The sequence below is a fragment of the Colossoma macropomum genome, unplaced genomic scaffold (genome assembly GCF_904425465.1).
Source record: "Colossoma macropomum unplaced genomic scaffold, Colossoma_macropomum, whole genome shotgun sequence".
Taxonomy (NCBI): Eukaryota; Metazoa; Chordata; class Actinopteri; order Characiformes; family Serrasalmidae; genus Colossoma; species Colossoma macropomum.
Window position 1 is genome coordinate 39,780,025 of NW_023494805.1, and position 24,750 is coordinate 39,804,774.

General features: G+C 41.5%; 1 protein-coding gene across 1 annotated transcript in view; it reads left to right on the forward strand.

The window, feature by feature from the left end:
• The first annotated feature begins 1,669 nt into the window (after positions 1-1,669).
• The window catches only part of LOC118826526 (low-density lipoprotein receptor-related protein 8-like), a 130,327-nt gene continuing 107,246 nt past the window's right edge, over positions 1,670-24,750 (forward strand). Inside the window, exons 1-2 of the mRNA XM_036597515.1 lie at positions 1,670-1,769; positions 2,285-2,404. Of these exons, the coding sequence (XP_036453408.1) occupies positions 1,676-1,769; positions 2,285-2,404 (214 nt within the window). The 5' untranslated portion in view covers positions 1,670-1,675. The remainder of the gene's footprint in view (positions 1,770-2,284; positions 2,405-24,750) is intronic.

A 24,750-nucleotide genomic window follows, 5' to 3' on the forward strand; every position in this document is an offset into this window, starting at 1 on the left:
GTTGTTCTTCACATATTCAAAATGCCTATTTCACACATAAGTGAATGAACTGAATTGCAAAATCCAGAACAGCCTGGACATTAAATTTGAGCATACAGACAACTTTTGAGTTAAGTTACTCGACTAGAAGCTCTTGCTTAAAAAAAATAACACCCTTCCCCATCCTCAGGGTTTTAAAATGAGATGGGGTTTATTCATGCAGAAGCTGAAGGTAGACAGGTTACACACCGAGACCTTTTTAAAATCGAGTGGGAACAAGCCCAAGTCCCCCAGCGCCTGTAAATTGTTCTTTTTTTTCACGGAAACGAATAAAAGGCTGGGGGAAGGGGTTCAGCTCCAGCTTACCATTATTAAAATGACTGATTATCCGTGGCCTAGTTTTGACTGACAGAATCTCCTTTATTGTCGGAGGGCCTGCTGTGCAGTCAGTGGTTTGGATCCCATTGTTTTACTGAGCTGTAATTGCTGCCCTTGTGAAAGTCACCTTAGCAAGGACTCTAAAAAGCCCCCTTTTCCAGTCATTATAGAACTGTTACAAGCTCTTCTATGTCTTTAATACTTGGCTCGCCTGTTGGATTGATAGTGGTGATAAATATGGATTTTCTTTTATCACCATTTGGCTATTCTGTGCGGACACTGACCGGCTGGCCATAAAGAGATCTACTCAAAAATGTTGCTATATTGTCTTCTTCCTTTGCTGTTTCCTTCTTCCAAGCAGATAAATCGTATTTGGATAAGCTCCTCCCTTAATATTAGCATGAAATCCTCCCACGTCTGGTGTCGTCATTCGGAACAGCGAGCGATAGCCCCGCCCTTCATATTTGCATAAAGCCCTCCTGCGGTCTGTGATTGGAGATTCAGCGAAATTGGCGTCTCCGGAAACCTCACCCTTCTTTTTTAAGACATATTTGCATAAACCCCGCCCATATTGCCTCTATAAACTCCATGCCTTAAAGGTGAATTCCACCAATTTTTCAACATTTCTGAAAAATTCAGTCCTTGAGATGTACAGTTATTTTGAGTGGTTTGATGTGAAATGGTTGAATATAGAGACTCAGATTTCTTCACAGTGGTGGTTATAGGAACCAGGGGTCGCCATGTCTACAACACAAATACAGCCATTTTATTTACTATCTGACTTGCTATTTACTGTTTACTAGTCTAAATCCAAATATAATAATACGTTTTTATTGCGGACTTTTTTTGCCCCACAGTGCCCTGCATGTACTCCTCCACCATGAATGGATTAAAATACATTTTAAGACAAAACTTCATCACAAAACTATCTTAAAACAATGCAGCACATTCATAAACGTTCCAGCTGTGAGGGAGCTTTTAGAGGTGGACGTCTGGTTCCTTATCACCACCACTCGGCTGACGTTTCTCTAGAACGCAGCATTTCACACCAAACCAGTCTGAATGGCTTTGACATTTATGTGGTAATTTTGTAAAATTTTGAAATTTGATGGAGTTCCCCTTTCAAACTGCCAGGGAAGCGATTGTAAAGCTGCTGCGTTCGCGTCGCCTGGGCAACGCCGCCCTCCTTCATAATTCACATAAGGCCTTCCCTCTCATTTGCATAAGCCACTCCCGCGCTCGCTGATTGGACGCTCGGTGAAGCAGCTCCGTCCGCGTCGATAGAGAGCAGCGCTATCCGGACCTGCTTTGTTTGTGGATGAACGCCATAAAACCCATCTCCGAAATGTGGACTGTAATAGGAAAATTACTGTTTTTGCACTTGCTAACGATGGGGCTGTATTCAGGAAAAGGTTGGTTATTTTCAAACTAAGCCCAGAAGGAGTGAAACGATGCTGAATTGAATGGATTTATGATGCTGGACCTGCGAAATGTGCATATTTGGACTACTTTCTTGCAGCCCATGTGCTGGTGGAAGTCTATGACTGAAGCAGGCGTCCTTGCTCCCCCATTTATAGCTAAAAAGGGCTAAGTATACCACGAATAGTCTAGAACAGAAACGGTTTGTCTCCACCTGATAGTTATTGTGCCCAGAGCATCATCAGCATCATCTTCCTCTTCCTCTTCTGGGACCATAATTGATGGGAATGCATGCAATAAAATAAACAGGAGCATGTCGTTCATTTATTGCGTTTCTCGCATTTTGTAGTCTTGTTTGATCGTGAAGCGCCGCTCAAAGCCCTCTGAATCAATCCCCTCTCAGTGTATTGATGGCTGTTGTGAATGGTAGCGCTCTATGGCGCTTTCTCTGTCCTTATTGTACAGCAGATGCTCTGTAACGCTTTCTCTGCTGCCTTTGATCACACAGGGAGCGAGGAGGAGTGCGAGGACGGACAGTTTCAGTGCAAGAACAAGAAATGCATCATGAGCATTTGGAGGTGTGACGATGATGATGACTGCTCGGACAACAGCGATGAAGAAGACTGCTGTAAGTAGTAGCTAATAAAGAGTCCTAAATCACCATGAGATGAGGAATACTGTTGGTAGTAGCTGATGAAGAGTCATAAGTCTGTATTAGGTGAGGAAGACTGTTAGGAATAGCCGATGAAGGGTCATGAGTGAGTATCAGATGAGGAAGACTGTCCATAATAACTGATGAAGAGTCATAAGGCAGTATCAGGTGAGGAAGACTGTAAGTAATAGCTGATGAAGAGTCATAAGTCAGTATCAGGTGAGGAAAACTGTCAGGAATAGCCAAAGAAGAGTCATAAGTCAGTATTGGATGAGGAAGACTGTCAGTAATAGTTCAGAAAGAGTCAAAAGTCAGTTTCAGATGAGAAAGACTGTCAGGAATAGCTGATGAAGAGTCATAAATCAGTGTCAGACGAGGAAGACTGTAAGGAATAGCTGATGAAGAGTCATAAGGCAGTATTAGATAAGGAAGATTGTTAATAATAGCCGAGGAAGAGTCATAAGTCAGTATCAGATAAGGAAGATTGTTAATAATAGCCAAGGAAGAGTCATAAGTCAGCATCAGATGAGGAAGACTGTTAGTAATAGCTGATGAAGAGTCATAGGTCAGTATCAGATGAGGAAGATTGTTAGTAATAGCTGATGAAGAGTCAAGTCAGCATCAGATGAGGAAGACTGTTAGTAATAGCTGATGAAGAGTCAAGTCAGCATCAGATGAGGAAGACTGTTAGTAATAGCTGATGAAGAGTCATAGGTCAGTATCAGATGAGGAAGATTGTTAGTAATAGCTGATGAAGAGTCATAGGTCAGTATCAGATGAGGAAGATTTAGTTAATAGCTGAGGAAGACTAAAAAGTCAGTATCAAATAAGGAAGACTGATAGTTGTAGCTGATGAAGAGTCATAAGTCAGTATCAGGTGAGGAAGACTGTCAGGAATAGCTGATGAAGAGTCAAGTCAGCATCAGATGAGGAAGACTGTCACTAATAGCTGATGAAGAGTCATAAGTTAGTATCAGATGAGGAAGACTGTGAGTAATAGCTGATGATGAGTCATAAGTCAGTATAAGATGAGGAAGACTTTGAGTAGTAGCCGATGAAGAGTCATAAATCAGTATCCGATCAAGACTGCTGTAAGCCAGTACGTGATGATTAAGAGTAAGTGTTAGATGATGAGCAAGACTGTCATAAATAATAGATGATGAGCAAGACTGTCATAAATAATAGATGATGAGGAAGACTGTTGTAAGTCAGACCACTGTAAGTCAGTATGTGATGAGGAAGGTTCATTAGTAATAGATGGTGATTGCGGTTGTTATTGACTAACTGATGATAAAAAGTCATATAATTGCGAGCAAGACTGCTGTAAGTCAGTATCTTTGTTGTGTGTTAATAGCTGATGATATAGGTTGTTGTAAGCTAATAGCTGATGAAGAAGACTCCTAAGCTAATAGCTGATGAAGAAGACTCATAAGCTAATAGCTGAATATGTAGACTGTTGTGAGTGAATAGCTGAATATGAAGACTGTCATAAGTTAATAGCTGAATATGTAGACTGTCGTAAGTTCATAACTGATGAAGACTGTCATAAGTTAATAGCTGAATATGTAGACTGTCATGAGTGAATAGCTGAATATGAAGACTGTCGAAGGTTAATAGCTGAATATGTAGACTGCTGTAAGTTCATAGCCGATGATGAAGACTGTCATAAGTTAATAGCTGAATATGTAGACTGGCGTGAGTGAATAGCTGAATATGAAGACTGTCATAAGTTAATAGCTGAATATGTAGACTGTCGTAAGTTCATAGCTGATGATGAAGACTGTCAAAAGTTAATAGCTGAATATGTAGACTGTCGTAAATTCATAGCTGATGAAGACTGTCAAAAGTTAATAGCTGACTATGTAGACTGTCGTAAGTTAGTAGATGAATATGAAGGCTGTTATAAGTTAATAGCTGAATATGTAGACTCGTAAGTTCATAGCTGATGTTGAAGACTCATAAGTTAATAGCTGAATATGTAGACTGTCATAAGTTAATAGCTGAATATGTAGACTGTCGTAAGTTAACCGCTGAATATGAAGACTGTGGTAAGTTAATAGCTGAATATGAACTGTCGTATGTTAATAGCTGATGATGAAGACTGTCGTACGTTAATAGCTGATAATGTAGACTGTCAAAAATTAATAACTGAATATGTAGACTATCATAAGTTAATAGCTGAATATGTAGACTGCCATAAGTTAATAGATGAATATGAAGGCTGTCATAACTTAATAGCTGAATGTGTAGACTGTTGTAAGTTCATAGCTGATGATGAAGACTGTCATAAGTTAATAGCTGAATATGAAGACTTGTGAGTTGATGAAGACTGTCGTAAGTTCATAGCTGAATATGAAGACTGTCGTAGGCTAATAGCTGAATATGAAGACTATTGTTAGTTAGTAACTGAATATGAAGACTGTCGTAAGTTAAAAGCTGATGAGAAAGAGTCCTGAGTAATAGCTGGTGTGGAGGGCTGTTGTAATCCAGCAGCTGATGAAGAAGACTGTCCTAAGTTAATAAGTCAAAGCGTGTAAGTTAATGGTTGGGGAGGAAGTCCCATTATATTCTAATGCTTATTATTAACACATTTACATAGACTTTATTGCTGACTACCTGAAATATTCTTAAGTTATAAAAACTTGTAATAGAAGTCAGCAGGTCCAGGCCATTTAAGAGGTTAATAATCAGATGAAGAAAACTGCCATTAGTCCCTGATGAGAAGAACGTTCGCAAGTAAGAGCTGATGAGGAAGGCTGTTGTAAATTAATAGCAGATGATGAAATCTGTCATAGGTTAATGCCTTATGATGAAAACTCCAGCTTTAGGCGTCTCTAAAGGGCCAGAGTCCATCACAGCAGGCCTAATCTCCTCACAGGATTGATCTTGTTTCAGTTTTAAACCATCTTCCGCTCTGTTTAATATCCAAACTGATGTTTGGTACTGAGGCATTTTACATTTACTGCAATGTGACCACCTACGATGAGAAAAGTGAGAATATTTTTGCTTTAAATCTTTCTTGAATACACTAAGAAAGCCTTAGATAGAGGTGAGAGAAAATTTATCTACTGTTTGGTCCGACACTTAATCAGACAGGATGCTAAGACATGTAACAGGGAACACATAGACCCTGATATGTGGATATTAGAGCAGGGTTTTCCATCCAGTCCTTGGGGACCCCCAGCCAGACTATATTTTTATTCCATTCCAGCTTTAAACACACCTGAGGCAGGCAATCAGGGGTTACATGCTGCTGATTACTGGCTCAGGTGTGTTATGAAATGGAACACAACAGGAATGCAGCCTAGCTGGGGTCCCCAAGGACTCGACTGTAAAATCCCTATATCAGACTGTCCAGAAGTCGGTCAGCTCCTTCAAGCAAATCAAATAAGTACAAGGGAGAATCAGACGGGATTTGTTGCCATCGGTCAAGCCGTTTTGCAGTGTTGATGATGTCTGCCACCAATCGTTTTCAGCCCATCCAGTTGCACGGTGACATCATACTATATCCAGTCATGTTTGTAGAGCTCAGGATGGCACGGAGTCAAAACCGTCTCACTTAAAAAGGCTCTCTGAGCTTATTTAATGTCCAATAACATTAGCATTAATCTTTGTTTTCATGTTTCTGGCACTGATGGTGATTGCAACCAATCAGACTCAGTTATCCCCATAAAATCTCAGGCTTATTTCATACTAGGACCTATTATTCAGTAACTACAGGAACTTTAATGCAAACTGGTTTAACTATTCTTAGGTTATAGAAGTGGCCCTGGCCATTTAAGGGGTTAATTCAGTTCCACAGGGACATCATACTATATCCGCCCATCAATGGCAGTTGCTTTAAGACTATGACGTCTGTAATATACTCTGTATCACTGCACTCTGGCAGCTGCGTCTGATAGACCATATAGTCTACATGAATGCGGAAGCACATCCCATAGAACCCTGTTGAGGCTGGGCTTCAATGCAAGTTCATAGCAGATTCAAAACCATGCTGGGAGTCTATGAGGCTATCGCGAATGCTTTTTGTGTATGAAAAATATTTCAGCGTTTATCGGACCGCAAGCGTTAACAAATGTAACTTGTGTCTGGCCTGGAAGCTCAGCTTCTATGTGATGATTGGTGGAGCTCTCAGTAGGGGCGGGATCTCGTAGAAAACTGCCAATTTAGACACTGTAATGTGCTTAAACAACATTGAGTGTGTTTACCTGCACTCAATAATCCGATCATATACGGATTTCTGCAGTTACCTAATTATGGAAATGGTCATGTAAACAGCATACTCTGATTTCTTAGATCGGAGTAAGGTCTAGAAATCTGATTAAGAAATCTGATAAAGAGAGCTGGATTTTAGCTCAGTAATCAGATTTCTCAGTGCATGTGAACTCTTACTCTGATTTCTTTCGGATTTCTCAGTCGGCGCATGTGCGAAAACAGACTGCGGTAACAGAAATAAGCAAGCAGCCTCACCGCGAGACAGCAAAACTTTTGAAGTGCAATGTTTTTTTAAAAAAGCCGCAGCATGAAGTTTGAGTTTTACGTTACGTTTACGTCATGTCTTCTTCTGTGAGTTTATTGGCTGGTTGTAAAGCAGAAATCTCATTACTGTCTGACTCGTGGACCTGGAGTTTCCCTATTATCTGATTACTCAAGTGCATGTAAACACGTTGATCAGATTACTGACAAAATCAGATTTTCTGCAGTTATCGGATTATTAAGTACATGTAAAAACACTCATTGTCTCAAACTTAAAAGTACATTCTCAGTGGTGCAGGGGAGTCATTCGAAAACTATCACTGACATTTACTGGTTTGATGAAACTCACAGGTTTTTATGGTCACCATTCAGAAAACATTGCAAATAGATAGTAAATAAGGAGTTCTGCGTTTGTTGTTTTTCTTTTATTTGCTAAGTTAGCTGTTAATATTAAAGCATGTAGTAGCTTTTGTAAGTGTGTAATTTGGCAGCAGAACAAACACTGATAATGTTATGAACCTTATTTTAGAAGATAGGACAATAGAAACACGTTCACGAATTTATAATCAGTGTTTTAATGAAATAAGACCCGTTTGGTTGCAGATAGGGCGGCACGGTGGCGCAGTGGGTAGCGCTGTCGCCTCACAGCAAGAAAGGCCTGGGTTCGATTCCCGGCCGAGTGACCAGGATCGTTTCTGTGTGGAGTTTGCCTGTTCTCCCCGTGTCTGTGTGGGTTTCCTCTGGGTACTCCGGTTTCCTCCCACAGTCCAAAAACATGCAGTCAGGCTGATTGGACGTGCTGAATTGCCCCTAGGTGTGAATGTATGTGTCTGTCTGTCTGCCCTGCGATGGACTGGCGACCTGTCCAGGGTGTATCCTGCCTTCCACCCAATGACAGCTGGGATAGGCTCCAGCGACCCAGAAGGATAAGCGGTTTAGAAGATGGATGGATGGATGGATGGATGGTTGCAGATAAATGTATAAAAGTATTATAGAATGTTAATCCTGTATAGCCAGATTTTAAATGATGAGTAGACTAATAATAATTATAAACAGAGCTGTAAGCTAATAAATATCTATAACATCAAGAATAAGATTAGAATAAATCCAGAATGCTTCATGCGTGAAAAGTAGTTGGAGACTTATGTAGCATTGTTTTCAACAAAACATTTAATCCTAAACCAGGATAGAATGACTTTTACTTAACTATGGATGTGTTTTTAGGCTATAAAAAACTGTCATCCCCAGACATCGTTAGCCATAGGCTGAACACAGCCTTTTCTTTGAAAAAATGAAGCAAGATGAGCGAAACAAGGTCTAAAATAGAATTAGCCAAATATACGTTCATTTGTTAGGCTGTAGTTTTGACCTTTGAACGACACTGAGCTGAAAGACAGAGACGAACAGAGATAGCAGCCTAACTAACCGGTTTAGCTGATATGAACGTCTGTAAATCTATAGGAATTTAGTATAAAACACTGAAATAACTTGCTGTGTTGTCACTCCTAAATGAAATTGATGTTATTATAGATATTTCATTCATATTTCAATTGAAGTAAGCAGTGGAATATGAACTTGGCTGTATGTTCATCTAAACTAAAACTGAAAAAATGTCGCCAACCAAAGATTTTAAAAGAATTACACCTTGAATTTACTTCTGTATCATCAAGCCTCACTTCCGTCTCTGCATCTTTGGGATGTCCATCGAAAAAAAAGAGCTGTGCAACTGTGTATTTGTCACAAATCGAAAACTGGGATATCTTTTAACCAAAAATTGAAGAAACACATAAATTATGGTTAATTATGTAATGTAAATATTATTGTTTCTAAGGGTAATATTGAGAATAAGTATTCACATATTCGTTCAGAAACACCAGTGAGTATTTAAAGCCTGTAAAATGCTGTTGAGGCAGGCCGAATAGTTCATATACTCTATTTTATGCCACTAGATTATTGCCATCTGTGCTTCTCCTATGTCGAAAAGCATTAGCTGCACATGCCAGCCAGCTCAAAGTGGCACACAGTTGAGTCTGTCTTGGTTAAAAATGATCTTTGAGCTTATTTAACGCTGGATAACGTTTGCGTTAAGCTTTGTTTTCGTTTCTGCCATTTTGGAAGCCAATAGTAAAAGTCTTTACTGAGTAATTGGAGTTGTATTGTGTTGAAGCATCGTTGGGAAATGTCATTGTCATTCCTTTGACATTCACTCTGTACTCCTTTCAATATGCTATTATGGAGAAAATTAACGCTGGCCATTTATCTTTTTTTTTACTTTTGACATTTCAGGAACATCATTCAGATTTCATTGTTTGAGTGGCTGGGTCTCACACACACTTTTTCGGGCTGTGTAATGAGTCGGGAGTGTGTTCTGACTGTACATGACTGTATCAGACCTTCTGTTGCTGATTTGCATTGTTCTATTTCTAATCTCGCCCTGGAGGTGAAAAGGACTTATTATAAACTAATAACGCATCATAATTGTGACAGGTGCAAATTCACAATCAGCTCTGGACGCACTAGTATCTGTTCATCTCTAGTCTTTTTTCTCTTTTTCATCTCTCTCTGCCTCTGTTCTCTCTGCCTCTGAGCATGTGGCCTACATATATTTGGCGCGAAAACAAGCCAAACAAAAGAGTGGAAATCCTTCCAGCGAAACCATCCCACCTCACTGTGCTTTGTTCTTTCTTCACACTTGAAAATGTGTAGCACCGGAAGATTTTATGACCATGTGCTGCACATTCGGCCACTCTGGCTTGCTAAAGGTCCAGGCAGAATGTGTTTGGCCTCTGCGGTGAAACGGAATGACTCCCCGGGCCGTGAGCAGAAAGCGGGTCATGGGAAGTGTTTGTTTTCTTTCATAATTCATGTGTCACCACTTCATGCGCCCATTGAACTCGCTGTTGTGACCACTCATTCAGTTTCCTGGAATAAAAGGGCAGCAGGTTAGGCCTCTATTGCGGCAGGGAAGGAATCCAAAAACGCTCTCCCTGAGGATTTCTTACATGGTAAACTACACCATTAATGGCCCAATAAGGGGCAGCCAAAAACAGTTTCTTAGCATAAAAAATATATAATATAACATCGATCGGCCAAAACATTACAACCACCTCTTTGTATCTGCACTCATTGTCCATTTTATCAGTTGCACTGACCATAGAAGAGCACTTTAGACTGTAGTCCATCTGTTTCTGTGCATACTTTGTTACCCTGTTCTTCAATAGTCGGGACCCTCACAGTGCAGATATTATTTAGGTGGTGGATCATTCTCAGCACTGCAGTAACACTGATGTGGTGGTGTTGTGTTAGTGTGTGTTGTGCTGGTACGAGTGGATCAGACACAGCAGTGCTGCTGGAGTTTTTACACACTGTGTCCACTCACTGTCCAGTCTATTAGACACTCCTACCTTGTCAGTCCCTCTTGTAGATGTAAAGTCAGAGACGATAGCTCATCTGCTGTTGCACAGTTTGTGTTGGTCATCCTCTAGTCCTTCATCAGTGGTCACAGGACGCTGCCCACAGGACGCTGTTGGCTGGATGTTTTTGTTTGGTGGACTATTCTCAGTCCAGCAGTGAGACTGAGGTGTTTAAAAACTCCAGCAGCACTGCTGTGTCTGATCCACTCAGACCAGCGCAACACACACTAACACACCACCACCACGTCAGTGTTACTGCAGTGCTGAGAATGACCCACCACCCAAATAGTACCTGATCTGTGAGGGTCCATTGGGGGTCCTGACCATTGAAGAACAGGGTAACAAAGTGTGCAGTGAAACAGATGGACTACAGTCTGTAACTGTAGAACTACAAAGTGCTTTTAAATGGTCAGTGGAGCTGATAAAATGGACAACGAGTGTAGAAACAATTAAGTGGTTTCAATGTTAAGGTTGATCTTTGTATACTGCAGTACCACCATGCTACTAAGTTACAACTAGCATTTAGATTAGCATCTGATAATCTTTCCTTATGGAGCTACATTAAGACGAAATGGTCAGATGCTAATCTACAAATGCTAACCGTAACTTTAGGCGTAACTTAAGGCCACTACACAAAGTACCAGAACTTAGAAAAAGCTCAGTTCCCATTTTCCAGTTTTGTGGTTTTGCTATCTGCCCAAGGTTGGTAGCAACAGGACCTAACAGTTCAAGGCTGTTCTCCTCTGTCTTTGTTAGCTCGCAGCCAAAGCTAACAACAATTTAGCAAATAATTCACTCTTTCTGGTGAAGATAAAGTCGCCAAGCACTATTACATCATCAATAAATGCCCCAGAATGTAATTTAGAATAGTATTTTTATTTTTAGAAGTAGAGTTTGCTTATGTGATTTAAGCTAGTAAAGAATCTAACGCCGTTATCATCCAGAATAAGTGTTTTTGCTCATATTCACACTCGTTAGACTCTACATACAATTCTGTAGAAATGTAGACATTTTTGTTAGTGTGTGAATACAGAATAATGCAGTATATTGTTTAATAACTAAAAGTGGGCGATATAGTAAAAATAGAATATCGTGATACTTCAAGAAATTGTCACGATACATGACATATCCCAATATTTTTTCAGAAAAAAGACCCAGCAGTGCTACATTTTAAAAAATACTATCAAAACCTGTGAACACAATGATGTTTATTCATTATTTGGCACTAAATCCAGTTAAATGGGACTCATTTTGCTCTCTTTATAAGGAATCATGCAGTTGGTCTGTGTTCTACAAGTACTGATGATGTCCACAATATGTACAGGAGGGCATATTGTATTGCATTGTGACATAATTTATCATGATCATGATATATGTTGTCATATTGCCCAGCCCTATTCATGGCAACCAATAAATTAAGCTAACTAACAAGGAGGGTAGCTAATACACCAAATTAGAAGCTTTAGAGTGGCATCAAATTACCAGAAAGATGATTCGTTAGACAGTCATTTAAATCATGATTATTATAATGGTTCCAGATGTCTCTAGCAGGTGTATATTGAACTGGAACTAGAACCACAAGTTTCCTTGGTTCCCTTTGGGTCAGACTTTGTAGTGTCACCAGAGTATCAGCTTCTCTATCGTCACCAAGCAATTGTTCCCCAAAAACTGGCTTGTTTTGAGACGACACCAGCTCAGCTGTAGTACCCTTAGTGCAGATGTGTGTGGTTGTATTAGCTATAGGCAGCGCTTTCCACCAAAAACACTCTACAGTGTTTGTCCAGCACAAATTTAAACCCCAGCTAAGGTCAGTTGCTATGTTTTAAGCTCCTGATGCACTTGATGACCGAGAGACTGGCGGCTTTTGTCGGTCAAATGCCAGCAAGAGAACACTTGGTGTGATTCGTTTGGTCACTGGTAGCTCTTTATTTTTAAACAGAATGCTGATAGATAATGTTGATTGATTGGTTTCGCTCATCAATGTATCACGCTGATCTGTACCCAGTTCAATTCGGTTACTGGTACACAAACAGCTGACCTTTTCCTGTAATGTATTCCCCTGATGTGTCCTCATCCCATCCCCCACCATCCTCTTTATCTCCCCAACAATGGCACCCCCACCCTGAGTACGCACTCAACCCAACGGATGAGGCGCACTGAGCTTTGGTTATTGCAAATAATCCAGCGCTCTTACAATGCGTCATTCTGGGGAGATTGAACGACTCCTTAGTATCTCTCATTCTTTCTGATCCTTTTGCATGGAGATGAGTAATTTTTTTTTGTTCGCACTGACTCATACAGCGCTGGTTTCCTGCGGTCAGAGCACAGGAACGCGATGAGCTTGAATAAGAGCGCGGAAAGCTTTACGTAAGGGATCTAGTTGTGGGTTATAGTCACTTACATTATTGCAATTAGTGTTTTTTTGTTTTTTTCTCCTGCTATGATCTCCCTAATGGCGCGAGATGTTTTTGATTAGCGCCTCTTCAGTCCTTCAGAGCACTTTCTGTCTCTTTTGGTTGTCATCCAAGTGCGAGGCAGATGAAACGATGCTGTGACATTCATGAAAACACAGGGGTTGATGCACCCTTAGAAGAGGCGGCATGTGGTGCGTGCGCGTTGGGTTCAAAGGAGCATTGGGCTTGTGTCATGACGTGCTGCTGAGAGCTCAGCTTATTTATTCAGCCATCAAAGCCATGTCAATTATTTGGGAGATTGCGTAAGTGGGACAATGGCAGCAGGGGAGGGCTGCCTCCATCCTGAAGTGTGCCTGTGTAGGTCAGGCTGCATCAGAAAACAACCAGCTTTGGCAGCCGCGCAGAAAAATTTCAGTGTCTTCATCCGGATACAGTCAGAGGCCCTTGGTGCGGTTGGACATAACTGTATTTGTTTGGCTCTGTTCTTAATCAGCAGGCCAGTTCTCACTGCTGTAATGAGCAGCCTGCCATCCAACTGAGGCTTCTGAAAAATCAAAGTTAGTCAGCTCAGCATCCTTCCAAACATCGACTACTGATTGAATTTCTGTGGCGGGATATTTCTGATAGTTGATGTTTTCATTATATCATATATTATATGGGTCCCGTTCTCACATTTAAGCATGAATACAGATGATAATACTATTAAAAAAACATAAACAAGACTCACGTAAACAAAGGCTCTACACATTTGTCCATGGTTAATGATCTGGCCTATCTGTGTCATAATTAAGGTATCGTATTAAAATCCCTAAATATAACTTACAGCTTTGTATTGAACGAACGCTATAGTTTGGTTTTATGGAGTTGATACTGATGTCTATGGAAGCCCACTCCTTTTTTCTCCGTCTTGTCTTGTTTTCTCAGAAATTTGACTTGCTATGTCAAAATGAATGACGTAGTATCTGAAAATAAAGACTTAATTTCTGAAAATGTTGACTTACTATATTGAAATTTAATAACTCATTATTTCAACATAGCATGTCAGAATTTCATCCTAATGACTTAAAGTAATGTACCTTCTGTTAATGACTTACTAATGTTGACATCAAAGCTTATGATGTTCAAATAATGACTTATTTTCTCAAAATATTCACTTAAAATCAAAATATTGACTTATTTTTTATGCTATGCTGATGTAATATATCAAAATGATTACTTATTTTCTCAAATTTTGAATTAATATATCAAAACTATCACTTTGTTGAAATTTAAAAAACAGTTATTTTGACTTATGTCAGAATTTCATAATAACTCAGTATTTTGAGTCAAAATACTGCTGCAGAAACAGAAAGGAGGGACACAGCAAGGCCTTTTCCTTCTCTATCGGGCAGAAATGGGTTTCCACAGATATCCACTCTTAGAAGACAGTGACTCTAAAGCAGTTAATGTTTTGGATTTAACTGTGGAAGTCGTACAAGCACTATCACAGCTTTCTGGCAGTTGGCTTCATAGGCCAAACAATCTGGAGGCAACTTATATAATGAAGAGTCTGTATGATTCTGTTTGCTCTTCTGATCCTCATAATTGGTTCATTTCCTCTGTAGTTCCGCCTGCATGAACCTAGAAACTGAGTGATGCTGCGCAACTGCATTTGAGTCAAAATCATGATTTGTGAAAGGCCTAATTAATGCATTTCATTAAGTAGCATATCAACATTTGAACAGCACCACTAATGAAATGAACATGATAATCACACTTGTGCCTGTTTGCTGAGTGTATATTTCATTTTTTTAATGGGACTGAATGATGCAGGGAAATAAAAGTGTCCCTAAACCGTCTGTCCTCATTGCAAGTGATGCACCGAGCTGATCTCCCCCCACAGCTTCCTCATGCCACTCTGATCAAGAGGGCTTCACTGTCAGCCTGCAGGATGAAGCCCTTTGTGGTGGGCCTGGAGAGAGCGCCCACCCAGACAATAGAGCAAAGCAAACACGGCACCAAAAGAACCTGGGAGATGTGGACAGGCAGAGAGAGGGAGAAACCCTGACCAAAATGTTTATTGTGACTATATTGAATAATGCACTGATTGCAATGTAATAATCATAATAACGATTGATTGGCGCATTTTGATGCCCATATTTTGGGACACGTGGACACCTGCAATTTTCACTAGAAACATCTGGTCTTTTCTGATGCCGCCACAATGATTTATTAGATGATTCAACACGAGCAGTGTGGTTTATCACTGGAAATGCTTGATTATGATGCAGCAGGCATACTTACTATGTACAATGTGCTAATTGCAGGCTTTTGTGTTTAATTGCTGAGGCCAAAACTGCAATTTTGATTAATATGTGATTAATTGTGCAGCCCCTGGACAGAAAGTGGGAAAACGATTCGATATGAGATGAGACAGAATAAAGAAAAATGCTGCGGGATTAGAAGAAAAAAAAAACTAGAGCAACATCAAAAAGTCAGAGACCTGCTTTCCCAGCAGCAGGATTTGGAGCTGAAAACTTTGTCTTTGATTCCGAAGAATGGCCGTAACTTCTGCCGTTAGCATGCGGTGAGAAGCAAGTCCCAAACGATGCTGAAGAATTCATGAGACATGTTCATCTCGCCACTTTAACATCCTGCCCCATTACTTATCCCCCACAGAGGGGATTCCTTCATCGTATAACTGGGGCACTTTGAGTAAGTGGGTGTAGCGCTAACGCTACTTTGTAAGACCTTCTGCACACGAACTCTTTCACCTTCATTACTCATTCTCATCTTACACTTCTTTTCCGAAAAATTGCAGAACGCTGCAATTTTCCCCTCTTTAATGCTTCAGTGAACCTGCAGCGTGTGCCGCGTTAACAGCGGCAGACGATGTTGTTCGCTCGCTTTTGCTATCGTTGTGCTCTGGTTCAGAGAATTATCCCAGATGTTAAATTTCCACTTCAGAACATCCTTTAACCTAATTCCTGACACAGTTCTACTAGCTATGCCCACTTTATCTGACACTTGATGCTCAGTGTACAGTCCCAAGCACAAATGACTTAATCCTTGAACTTGTGTGGGGTTAGCGTCTTAAGCTAACCGAGGCCTCCTATCTGTGCCGCAGATTAGCAGTGTGAGATGTGTCTGCGCTCTCTCTGTGGGCCTTCCTATTTTGTCTAGCTGCTTGAACCAGCTCCCAGTGTGGTTATTAGGGACTCTGCAGTTCAAATCCAGCCATTATCTGCGATTAGGGAGGGTGACTCTAAGGGAAGATTAGCAAATGCTCGGCGAGAGAGCTTAACATGGATGTCAAGGCATGGCTCAGACTAGCGTCTATGACCTCTTCCTAGTGGCAACCCTTACAGTCTTTTTGGTAACAATTTCTTTGTTTTCTTGGTTATTGTTAAAACAATGAATGTAAAAAATGTGATGCACACAGCTGACAAGAGTAATATGGGTCAAGGACAGGGGTGACCAGCATCGAGAGGCTATAGCCTACATACAATGCTAGCACCTAGAGATGACATGATATATTTTTCTTTTCCAAACTGACGTGGTGGTGGTGTGTTAGTGTGTGTTGCGCTGGTCTGAGTGGATCAGACACAGCAGTGCTGCTGGAGTTTTTAACCACCTCAGTGTCACTGCTGGACTGAGAATAGTCCACCAAACAAAAACATCCAGCCAACAGCGTCCTGTGGACTAAAGGATGACCAACACAAACTGTGCAGCAGCAGATGAGCTATCATCTCTGACTTTACATCTACAAGGTAGACCAACGAGGTAGGAGTGTCTAATAGAGTGGACAGTGAGTTTAAAAACTCCAGCAGCACTGCTGTCTGATCCACTCGTACCAGCTCAGCACACGCTAACATGCCATCACCACTTCACTATTACTGCAGTGCTGAGAATGATCCACCACCCATAGTACCTGCTCTGTGAGGGTCCATGGGGGTCCTGACCACTGAAGAACAGGGTAAAAGGGGGCTAACAAAGTGTGCAGAGAAACAGATGGACTACAGTCTGTAACTGTAGAACTACAAAGTGCTCCTATATAGTAAGTGGAGCTGATAAAATGGACAATGAATGTAGATACAAGGAGGTGCTCCTAATAAAATGCTTGGTGAGTGTATTTGGCAGCATAGAATGAGGATTATCACCATGATGAAAAACAAATATCTAAGTAATGCCCAAAACTGGCACAACAAACCACTCCGTAAAACAGTGGTCTTCAACCAGAGGCTCACAGATGTGTTGTCAAAAAAGTACACTGGCCTATATGTTTGATAACATCTTTTTGAGAGCTACTATTTAAGGGGGTGCCCTGAATTTCATGCTGTGCCAGTGTTCAAAGAACCAAGAGGATTCCCAGAATTAACCACTGAATCATAGTGCGAGGGAGCCCAGGGTCTTTCAGAGCCCTTATGAGTCAGAAGATTTCTCAGCTGTCACAATACAGTTGAATTAAATGAACTGCTGGCACACAGAGCATAAATGACTGATATTTGTCCTCCTACATGTCATGGCTATAGCATGGGCTTTTCCCATGGATACGCTAAACTGACTACGTCATAAGCCATTCGTAGAGGGGCTACCGTGAGAATCAGCCATTGAAGAACATTCTCTAGAACGGTGACAGGTACTGCAGATGCTTCCTGAACAGTTGGGCTGAAACAGTTATTCGACATTATAGATATTGTCGACAAATATTTCTGATGTCGGTTTTTCATTTACATTTTAAAAGTGCCGTCCAAAGACTTAACCTGAAGAGCACAGCAAATTCATTTATAATATATACAGGGTGATTCAAAAAGATTCATCCGATTTCAAAGCGCCATATTTTTACAACCGTGAGGCACCTTGGAACCAATCACATACCAATTGAAAGAGGGGGTCATAGAGTTTCTGACCATCACGGGAAGGAGATGCGAGGAGATGGAGACACCTAAGCAAAGAGTGTTCTGCGTTCTCCACTTCAATAAGAGTGAATCAGTCATAACTGTGCAGCGTGATTTTCGTGGGCAGTGAAGCTCCAACAGCTCAGAGCGTTCGTCGTTGGTTCCACAACACTGGATGATCTCCGAAATCGCACTGAAAGAGCCGTGAGTGCAGCGACACCCGACATGCTCAATCCAGTATGGGATGAATTTGACTATGCCGTTGCAGTTCACTGCATTGTTCTGTAATGATTTACAAGTGCAACAAATCATTTTGAAATCGGATGAATCTTTTGTGAAAGAAAGTGAGAGAAAAAGGACAAAGTCTGGCAACATTTTCCTAAGGTGAAGGATAAAGTAGTCACATATAACACATGCAAGTCTGATGTAGCTTTCCAAGGAAGCATGCTGGTGTCAAGTCTGAAGAAGCAGAGTGGTCAATAAACGATAGCTTTCCCTCGAGGCCGGTGTTCTGACATACCCAACTTCTCCCTGAGGACATACAGTTCACACTGTAAGTGATTAGTCAGAATGAGCTAATGAACTCATTCCAAAAAAAAAGGTCATATATTAGTCTGGAATATTCCAACATCAGTTTCTGTTAATTAGCAAGCGAGTGCTGATGTGCGTAGTGCATAAAAATCACCTATCCTCTGCTGCATCACTCACTACAGAGTTACAAACTGCCTCTGGAAGCAACATCAGCACAAGAACTGTGGGTCAGGAGCTTCAAGAACTGGCTCTCTGTGGCCAAACAGCTGCACACAGGTCTAAGATCACTATGCGCAATGCCAAGAGTTGGCTGGAGTGGTGTAAAGCATGCAGCCGCTGGACTCTGGAGCAGTGCAAATGTGTTCTCTGGAATGATGAATTTGTTTCATTATCTGGCAGTCTGTTGGCTGAACCTGGTTTTGGAGGATGCCAAGAGAACGCTACCTACAAGAATGTACACTGATCAGGCATAACATTATGACCACCTCCTTGTTTCTATGCTCATTGTCCATTTTATCAGCTCCACTTACTATATAAGTGCACTTTGTAGTTCTACAGTTACAGACTGTAGTCCATCTGTTTCTCTGCATACTTTGTTACCCCCTTTTACCCTGTTCTTCAGTGGTCAGGACCCCCATGGACCCTCACAGAGCAGGTACTCTTTGGGTGGTGGATCATTCTCAGCACTGCAGTAACACTGGTGGTGTGTTAGTGTGTGTTGTGCTGGTACGAGTGGATCAGACACAGCAGTGCTGCTTGAGTTTTTAAACACTGTGTCCACTCACTGTCCACTCATGTCCTTCATTAGTGGTCACAGGACGCTGCCCACAGGACGCTGTTGGCTGGATATTTTTGTTTGGTGGACTATTCTCAGTCCAGCAGTGACACTGAGGTGTTTAAAAACTCCAGCAGCACTGCTGTGTCTGATCCACTCGTACCCGCACAACACACACTAACACACCACCACCACGTCAGTGTTACTGCAGTGCTGAGAATGATCCACCACCCAAATAGTAAAAGGGGGTAACAAAGTATGCAGAGAAACAGATGGACTACAGTCTGTAACTGTAGAACTACAAAGTGCACCTATATAGTAAGTGGAGCTGATAAAATGGACAATGAGCGTAGAAACAAGGAGATATCTTATCTTGGTCATAATGTTATGCCTGATCGGTGTATAGTGGCAACAGTAAAGCTTGGCAGAGGTGGGATAGTGGTCTGGTTCTCAATGCCTGACCTCACAAATTCCTTCAGTTACACTCCAAAATCTTGTGGAAAGCCTTCCCAGAAGACTGGAGGCTGTTATAGCTGCATAAGGGGGCAGCAACTCCATATTAATGCCCATGGTTTTGTCCACATACTTTTGGCCAGATAGAGATATTACAGATTGAGTTACTGGAACAGTTGCCCATAATTCCAAAATTAAAGCTGCCAATCTCATTATCTCACTCATAGATCATAAATATAATATCTGTGTGCCAGTGTTTGTGCAATTTGCTTCATATGTGCTGTAATTGCAGAGCATTTGGAGCGATTACTCTCCGTTCTGTATTATTAGTGCAGCCTGTGCCAGATCAATAAAACGCATGCTGGGTGACTGAGGGCATCATAATCAGCTGATCAGTGGGGTGATGCTGAGCGGCTGACCATGCTGTTATTCCACTGTTATTTCCCTCCCTAAAAGCTCTAAGGCTCTACAAATATGATGACAGACCGGGCCTCGATCTTTCACATAGATATCAGTGGGCTGCTCTCGACAGAATTCATCTGAAGCGAAACGATTTAGAGATACCAAGAATAACATTGGAACATTTCGTGTCAGGCGCATTTCTAGTGGAGCGCATCTCACAAAGAGCGCTGCTCTAGGAAGATTGATGTCTAGGCCGCTTCTTTTGTAACACAGCAACAGAAAGGCTTACATGTCTTTTATGAAAAGCTGGGGGATGTGAATCGCTCTCGCTGTTTTAAAGGTGGAAGTATTTTGCTCGATGAATGATCTGGGGACAGCAACTGTAATAAAGAGGAAAAACAATGAAATTGGCGCGACTGAAGGATTCCCAATGAAAGTTCTTTGAAAAAAACAGTCCCAACCTTGAAAAGAATCAGCCGCTTTCTGAAGCTTTTTTTTTGGAAATGTGGCTCATTTGAAGAAAATTTAATTAAAACCACAATACATTAGTCACAGAATGTTCATCTTCGAGTGCAGTTTAATCACATACACAGATGGGATTTCCGCACTGAACTCCAGTCTAGATTTGCCGCTGTTGAAACCTGATAGCTGCCGTTTTGTTTTCTCAAATGGCTCATATTGTTTGTGAAGGCATTTATGGCAAAATAGCTTCAGACCAGGGCTGCAACTAATTAATCTACTGGGTGTTTTTCCGTTTAATCGACTAATCCATCTAAAGACAAGCAGTTTGGGAAATCAATGTGAAGAAAATCAATGCAATTAGAGCTGCCAAAAGATCAGTAGTTGAGCTGAGGTTCAGGGTGACCATCCGACTAGCAGTTCTGGTAAATCAAGATTTGTCTGGCACAAACCAAACAGTGTCCCACCTTTCATAGGAGAAACATGGGCAGGTTTTAATTTTGTGAAAATGTACTAACTAAACTATTGTTAGCTTAGCCAAAATGCTGTAACAGGTTCGATTTTCACATTCTGTCACAACTTTTACTCTTTCAGACGTTACACCGGCTTCAGCAGAGCAGCATTTAGTCAGAATCAAACCTGTACTGTGGTGAGTGGCACTGTTTGGGCAGGCAGCCTGCTTGCTAAGCTAACGTTAAGTTAGCCGATCAGGCTAACGATCCAAACACCACAGAACAGGTTTAATTCCGCTTTTCTGTCTCTTCAGCACCAGCTGCTCGTCTTCAGCCCCCTAGATTTGAATCATCTAAACTTGTGGGGGGAGAAGGAGGGGCCATCCCACCCACCCAGAGAGAGCGAGGCCAATTGTGCTCTCTCGGACTCCCGGCTACGGACGGCTGTAGCATCACCAGGGATCGAACTCGCGATCTCCTGATGATAGGGCCAACGCTTAGACGGTTGCACCACTCGGGAGCCCACATATATGTTATGTGGTGAGCAGAACATGTACATGTACATTGTTTGGGTCTGTAGCTGCTTGCTAAGTTAAGTCAGCCGATCAGGCTGCCGATCTAAACGCCACAGAACAGGTTTAATTCCACTTTCCTGTCAGCACCAGCTACTCGACTTCAGTCCCTCAGATTTGAATCATCTAAACTTGTGTCGGTGCTTTAGTTAATGTTCATGTTCTGTGGTGAGCAGAACTGTAAATATGCTAGCTAAGCTAATGCTAACTAGCTCTTCTCTCCTTTCTGTTTAACATTTAGCAATTGTTAAATAGATAGATTGATATTAATTGAATGATTCTGTACATTCACTTATTTAGTGACCATGTAAGTAAACTAAACTTTCTGATTAAATTAAATTTTATATATATCTTGTATATTTGTAATGTATTTTTATATGTGTAAAAGGAATGCTTTTACACATCACCCCCATAATTCTATATACTGTGGTAATATTTGGAGATTTGAAGGTATGAAACAAGTGGATATCTTCCCAGCCCTAGCTTTAAATGCTTTTGCATGCACAAAATGCATTAGTGCCACCGCAAACGTTCAGGAAATCTGGCCATATATATGATAAAGATGCTTTTAGAATACGTTTCGGTTAAGAGGGGTCAATATTAAGCTTGAATCCGAAGGCCCGGTTGTGTCTTGTTACTTCATCTATGGCGTATTGCTTTGTAGAAAGTATGCTAATGAGGATGTGTGTAGAAAACAGCTGGCGCTTCATGACACATGTAGATTGACCCCAAGGGGCAGCTCCAGTGATAGGCCGCATTAATAGTTAATGTAGTATTAATGACACGTCTGTCACTATGGTAAGATGTTGCTAAGGAGCCAAGGTATCGGAGAGAGAACTTTCCCCCTGGGTTCACAAAGTTCGGAAAGGCTGCGGACATTCTCTGGCATCGAGAAGGACCTGCCGTGGGGATTTGAGCATGGTATTTTTGTCTTGTTGAGTCAGTTCTTCATTCTTTCTGCTGTGGAGGTCGAGATGTTAGACTAGCTGATAATGGTGAAACACACACACACAGTGTTGCTACAGAGCTGTGAAACACACTGTCCACCTACACGTCTCCCCTTTGCATCTGCCTGGGAGAAAAATGACGCTGATGCTTCTCTTAATGGCCTAAATAGGTGATTCTCAGTCCTGGTCCTGGAGTACCACTGCTTTGCATAATTTAGTTTTCCCTGCTCTAACACACCTGATTCAACTCATCAGCTCATTAACAAGCCTCGCCTGAGGTGAACACGGTCTGTCAGATGAGAGAAGATGCTACACTAGGCAGAGCAGTTGTTCTTCAGGACCAGGACTGAGGAACCAGGCCTAGGTGAACCACTGAATTGTAGGTTTCCTTAAAGGCATGACAACAAAATAAAACGTATTTCTTTCCTTTACCTCAAATGTACACAAGCCATATTTAGTTCCTGAAGATTGCTTTTTGGGTTTTGCGCCAGAGCTATGAGGCTAATGGATAATGTAGCTGACAAGTAATTAAAGTTTATACCTTATCAGTTGTGCATTGTGCAAACAGCATACCTAAATCATCACATACTTGCCTCAAGCTGCACCAAGATCATGTGGTTTCTGACACTGTGTGATGTATCTGTTGTCTGTGAAAATTTTGTGTCGCACAGCTGAAAACACAAACAGTAGCCATCTTCAAGGCCAAATTCTGTTTCCTCCTTCTTTCATAAAAAGTAAGCTGTTTTCGGCACTAAATTTCTTGGCTGATCAACTGCATTTTTGAATCTTGCTACCTCTCAACTATATTTGGAATAATTTGAGATCATCCAAGGCAGCTTACAGCTCTAAACAATATGAGGTCTCATACTCCTGTGAGCAGCTCCAACTTTTGAGAGACCCTTCAGCTGCTGCTCTTGCTGATCCATTTTCTTGAGAGATGTTCTAGCTACTGAGAGATGCTCTAGGTACAGAGAAACTTTCTGCCTGCTGACAGATTCTCTAGTTGCCGAGAGATGCTCTACCTGCTGAGAGACGCTCTGGCTGGTACACTCTTAAAAAAAGGTTCTTCAAGGGTTCTTTAGTAAAGAAACTGGTTCTATATAGAACCATTAATGGTCAAAGGACCATTTGCATGATTAAAGGGTTCTTTTCATTATGAAAGAGTTCTTCAGATCGATGGAAAATGTGCTGTAGATGGTTTTTGGAAAGGGTTCTATACACCCAAAAGAATTCTGCTATTGTAACAATGTCAAGCTTGTAACAATAGATGAACACTTTTTTTTGGTGCTATGTAGAACCCTTTACAAAAAGATTAGGGTATATATATATATATATATATATATATATATATATATTCTAATCTTTTTGTAAAGGGTTCTACAAATATATCTATATATATCTGCATCACATTCTCCATCAATCTGAAGAACCATGTCACCATCCAGAGAACCCTTCAATCATGCAAATGGTTCTTTGAGCATTCATGGTACTATATAGCACAATTTTCTCTAGTAAAAAACCCTTGAAGAACCACCTTTTTAAGAGTGTAGGATATGCTGTAGATGCCGAGACGTTCTAGTAAATCCAGTGTTTGAGACACAGTCTAGCTGCTGAGAGGTGCTGTAGTTGATCAAAGATGCTTGAGTTGCTAAGAGATATTCTAGGTGTTCCAGCTGCTGAGAGACACTCTAGTTGCTAAAAGATACTTGAGACACGCTAGCTGCTGAGAAATGCTCTAGCTGCCGAGAGACACATTAACTGCTGAGAGACGCTCTAGCTGTTTTACCGGCTGAGACACGCCAGCTGCTGAGAGGTGCTTTAGCTGTTAAGAGATGCTCTAGCTGTTCCAGCTGCTGAGAGACGCCCTAGTTGCTGAGAGATGCTCTAGCTGTTCCAGATGTGGAGAGACGCTCTATTGCTGGCAGATGCTCTAGCTGTACCAGCTGCTGAGAGACGCTCTAGTTGCTGGCAGATGCTCTAGCTGTACCAGCTGCTGAGAGATGCTCTAGCTGCTGAGAGATGCTCTAGCTGTTCCAGCTGCTGAGAGACGCTCTAGTTGCTGGCAGATGCTCTAGCTGTACCAGCTGCTGAGAGACGCTCTAGTTGCTGAGAGATGCTCTAGCTGTTCCAGCTGCTGAGAGACGCTCTAGTTGCTGAGAGATACTCTAGCTGCTCCAGCTGCTGAGAGACGCTGCAGTTGCTGAGAGATGCTCTAGCTGTTCCACCTGCTGAGAGATGCTCTAGTTGCTGGCAGATGCTCTAGCTGTTCCACCTGCTGAGAGACGCTCTAGTTGCTGAGAGATGCTCTGGCTGTTCCAGCTGCTGAGAGACGCTCTAGTTGCTGAGAGATGCTCTAGCTGTTCCAGCTGCTGAGAGACGCTCTAGTTGCTAAGAGATGCTTTAGCTGTTCCAGCTGCTGAGAGACGCTCTAGTTGCTGAGATATGCTCTAGCTGTTCCAGCTGCTGAGAGATGCTCTAGTTGCTGGCAGATGCTCTAGCTGTTCCACCTGCTGAGAGACGCTCTAGTTGCTGAGAGATGCTCTAGCTGTAC